Genomic DNA, 4132 nt, shown 5'->3' with positions numbered 1-4132 from the left:
CAGAGGGATGTCGTATGCTGTAAAGCCCTGTGAGGCAAATTGTGATTTGTGATATTGGGCTTTATAAAGGTAAGGTAAGGTAAGGTAACTTTATTTGTACCCGAAGGTAGATTAAAATAAAATAAAAAATAATAAAATTGATTGATTGATTGATTGATTGATTGATTGATTGATTAAGTATCTCTGGACTGGATTGTACTGAAGATAAACCTAACACAAGATTTACAGATCATTGCATTCTGATTTTATTTATGTTTAACACAGCGTCCGACTTTTGTGGAAAATGCAGTTGTAATCAAAATGTTAATCAAACTATATGATGACGCCTTCGATTTCCTGGACCATGTTTTCATGGGTGTAGATTGACTGTCAAGGTAATTTGTTAATAATTAATCACATATGACTTTTCATTAAAACAAATAATTATTAATGTTGACATTGATGTACATCTTTGATCGACTTATACACCTACTGGGTTAATGCCTCTGACCCCTCGAAGCTAAAACTGAGGACACATCTTGATATTATGACTCGTTCATCTGGAACAGCCTATCGCTGCTTTCCACTCAAAGATACGGACATGACAGGACGAGTGCTGATTAAAGAATCAAAATTACAGTCATTGCTTGGATTTCTTAGGTTAAGAGAGGAGGTCTGAGACAGGACTGGACACAGCCAGGCATTTAGGAATTATATCTGTAAGAGGAATATTTTTCCTGTCTATAAATTTAGGTAAAGAGCAGTGAGGATATTTTTCTGCGATGAGGCCCCAGATGCTTTTGTCCTCACAATAAGTGTATTTGTAGCAGATCCAGACCCACTGCATTGTGTTCAGGTACACAATCAGACCGTGGACACTGGTGTATCGTGTCAAACTCAGGTTTATTCTTTTTATGAGTCCAAACAAAAGCAAAATGCTGTCATGTGTATTCGCCAACGTAAGAAAAAGACAAACTGATACGTGTATCCCATGTGAACATGAAATGGTGGACGCCAGAACAAACACACAGGAAATATGTGGTTTAGCTCAATCTCTCAGAACTCAACTTAGGGGTAAAATACCCAACAGAAAACTATCCTGATGACATTCTGCATTAATATGCTGCTCTGTGCACTTCAATCAATATCAGAAGGTAAAATTCTCAGTTTAGAATCATGCTGATATGAATAAACTCGTCTCACAGCCAAGTTAACTGCAGACTGACAAGAGACCAGAAGTATCCGGTACATTTACTCACAGACAGCAGAGGGCGCAGTCACACACACAAATACACTGAAAATACAGTATTCCCACTACACAGAAGAAAAACTTCGAAAAAAATGAACGATTGAGGGACTTTGGTAAAATGATTACATATTCTATTGAAACACAAAAAATGATTTATCTATCTGCTAGTAAGTGTCTGTGTCCAGACAGCTGCAGTGTAACTTCAGTAAGTACGTGATATTAAAAGAATTCATGAAATAAAAATATGATAATAAACTTCATTTACTGTCAGATATTAAAACCTGGTTTCTGGCTGCAGGTTTGACATTTGTAGACGGGGAGTAAAAATGTTTTTGTAAGATTGGGAGTGACTTTAGAGGACTAATAAAAATTTCAGATTTGTATTCATTTGACTGGAGAAGGTTTGGAAACATCCAGAAGTTTGTTGACTGACTGATGAAAGTTGTCTTCTTCACTGTTTTTAATGGGACATAATTTTGTATCATCTGCAAAACAGTGATATTAAATATTGTGTGTGTCCCAGTGGAAGCAAGCGCACACACCAAACATCAGACCACAGAAGAAGCATCACCAACCTCCACTGATACAGTACTCACAACAAAGGTGTTAAATCCAGAAACCACATTGTTCATATTGTTTCAGACTTTTTAAAGTAAATAAAATACTGAGGGTGACTTGTGTTTGTTCATTCATTCATCCAGAAGGACAAAAGAATGAGTTCATGAGCTTCAACAACTTAGCTCAGCGTGAATGAGTGACAGCGACACACGTGTTTGACAGTTTCAGTGTTTTATTGATGATCAGGTTAAAGTGAAAGCCGTCCTGTCGGACATGCTCAGTTGGCAGCGATGGTCTGATCCATCCAGGCGCGGAGCTCGGTGACGCGGGCGTACACGCCGGGCATGGTGGGAGTGCAGGTTCCACTGCCCCAGGACACGATACCGACCAGAGTCCAGGCTCCGGCCTTCTGGCAGACCAGAGGACCGCCAGAGTCGCCCTGAACAAACAACAATAAACAGAGAGATCAACAACAGGAGCTCAGGATCCACGCTGTTCCATCTTTGTCACCCGTCTGCACCACCCACCATGCAAGAGGAGGCTCCGGACGCTCCGGCACAGATCATCAGGTCGCTGATCTTGTTGCCCCAGTAACGACGGCACTGCTCATTGGTCAGCAGGGGGAGGGCGGCCTGCTGCAGCAGGGCGGGGGTGTCAGGAGCTGTGATACAAAAGCAAACATCACGGACACACAGTGACGCCTTTTTCACCAACATGGAACACGTTCTGTTCTGGTTCCTGCTCAGAACATTCCCACCAAACTTAAACAGAACCTGAAAAGTTGGTTCCCAGCTGGAACCAAAGACCAGCAGGTTTTACTTAAACCTGAAGTGTGAACCGTGACGTGATTGGCGGGCTGATGCTCTCACCATTGTGGCGGGTCAGGCCCCAGCCAGTGGTCACACACTTCATGCCTCCGGGGAAGTTGTCTCCGGTCTCAGCCACACACACAGGGGAAACACGCATGTTCATTTGAGCGGGGCTGGCCAGCTTGATGAGCAGGATGTCATTGTTGATGGTGTAGCCGTTGTAGCGGGGGTGCTTGAACACCTGACAGGAAATGACACAGTTATGAGCGGTGAACACACAGGAAAATGCCGGCATGAGACCAGGAGCTGGCGTGGTTTGTGATCTTGTTGCCCCAGTAAAGACGGCGTGGTTTGTCACCCACCTTGCCGATTCTCATGACCTGGATGTCTTCAGCGTTGGAGGAGCGGTCGTGTTCTCCAATGATCACGCGGTGGGACGTCCTGTGGGGAAGGAGACAGAAACATGAGGCGGCCATTTTGTGTCAAACACCTGAAAGATCAGCTGACAAAGCTGCTTACTTGACATTGCAGTGAGCAGCGGTGACCACCCAGTTCTCATTGATGAGAGAGCCGCCACAGAAGTGGAAGCCGGTGTAGTCCTGAAACAACAACAACAACAACAACAAGAGGAGTCAGATCACATATTTGTAACACACCCTGTGTTTGTGTGTGTGTGTGTGTGTGTGTGTGTGTGTGTGTGTGTGCGTGTGTGTGTGTGTGTGTGTGTGTGTGTGTGTGTTTACCTGCAGGGACACCTGCCAGGGCCAGGAGTGAGGCACCGCCTCCTCACCATTCACGATACGAGAGTATCCGGTGATAACGGGAGGGATAGCGGGAGTGCCGCAACCTGGTAACATCATGATGACATCATTAACAACAACATGCATGTGATGAGAGAGCTGCTCTGGCTGAAGACACCAGAAAGACACCAAAAATCAGGTGCTCTTCAAGGACAGGACGAGTAGTCACAAAGAAACGAGTCAGTGTGAACGTTCATGATATACATCTGAGGAACTCCGACACTAGTTAAAAATTCCATCATTCATTCATGGACAGACAAACACCTATGATACCCTAATCAGAGGTACAATAACCTGATCAGAGGTACGATAACCTGATCAGAGGTATTAAACCCTGATCAGAGGTATTAAATCCTGATCAGAGGTATTAAACCCTGATCAGAGGTACGATAACCTGATCAGAGGTACGAGAACATGATCAGAGGTATTAAACCCTGATCAGAGGTACGAGAACCTGATCAGAGGTATTAAACCCTGATCAGAGGTATGATAACCTGATGAAGACTCTTCAGATGAAACACGTTGGTCTATCCATGAATGAAATAAAGGATTTTTAACCAATCAGAGAGCCTCGGATATGAACCATGAACTTTCAGACTGAGTCAGCTGGACAGCACGTGTCACTCTCTCAGCACTTACTCTGATGGTAAAGACTTTGTCTTACCGTAGGCGGCGCCGGCGAAGGCGAGGCAGGAGAGGATCCACAGGAAGGCCATGGCTCGATCATGTGGGGTCTG

The 4132-nt window shown here is 44.2% G+C and overlaps 1 protein-coding gene across 1 annotated transcript; it reads right to left on the bottom strand.

Annotated features, from left to right (window-relative positions):
- Positions 1–2000: 2000 nt before the first annotated feature.
- Positions 2001–4132, bottom strand: LOC126401016 (chymotrypsin A-like). Its single transcript, XM_050062092.1, has 7 exons — positions 4060–4132; positions 3339–3442; positions 3115–3194; positions 2958–3036; positions 2656–2836; positions 2314–2447; positions 2001–2225 (listed from the first exon to the last, which is right to left on the bottom strand). Exons 1-7 carry the CDS (start codon positions 4109–4111, stop codon positions 2064–2066), a joined length of 792 nt encoding a protein of 263 aa, XP_049918049.1. The 5' UTR covers positions 4112–4132; the 3' UTR covers positions 2001–2063.

This window comes from Epinephelus moara, chromosome 1, assembly GCF_006386435.1.
Source record: "Epinephelus moara isolate mb chromosome 1, YSFRI_EMoa_1.0, whole genome shotgun sequence".
Lineage (NCBI taxonomy): Eukaryota > Metazoa > Chordata > Actinopteri > Perciformes > Serranidae > Epinephelus > Epinephelus moara.
This window is presented reverse-complemented; position numbering and strand designations above follow the sequence as displayed.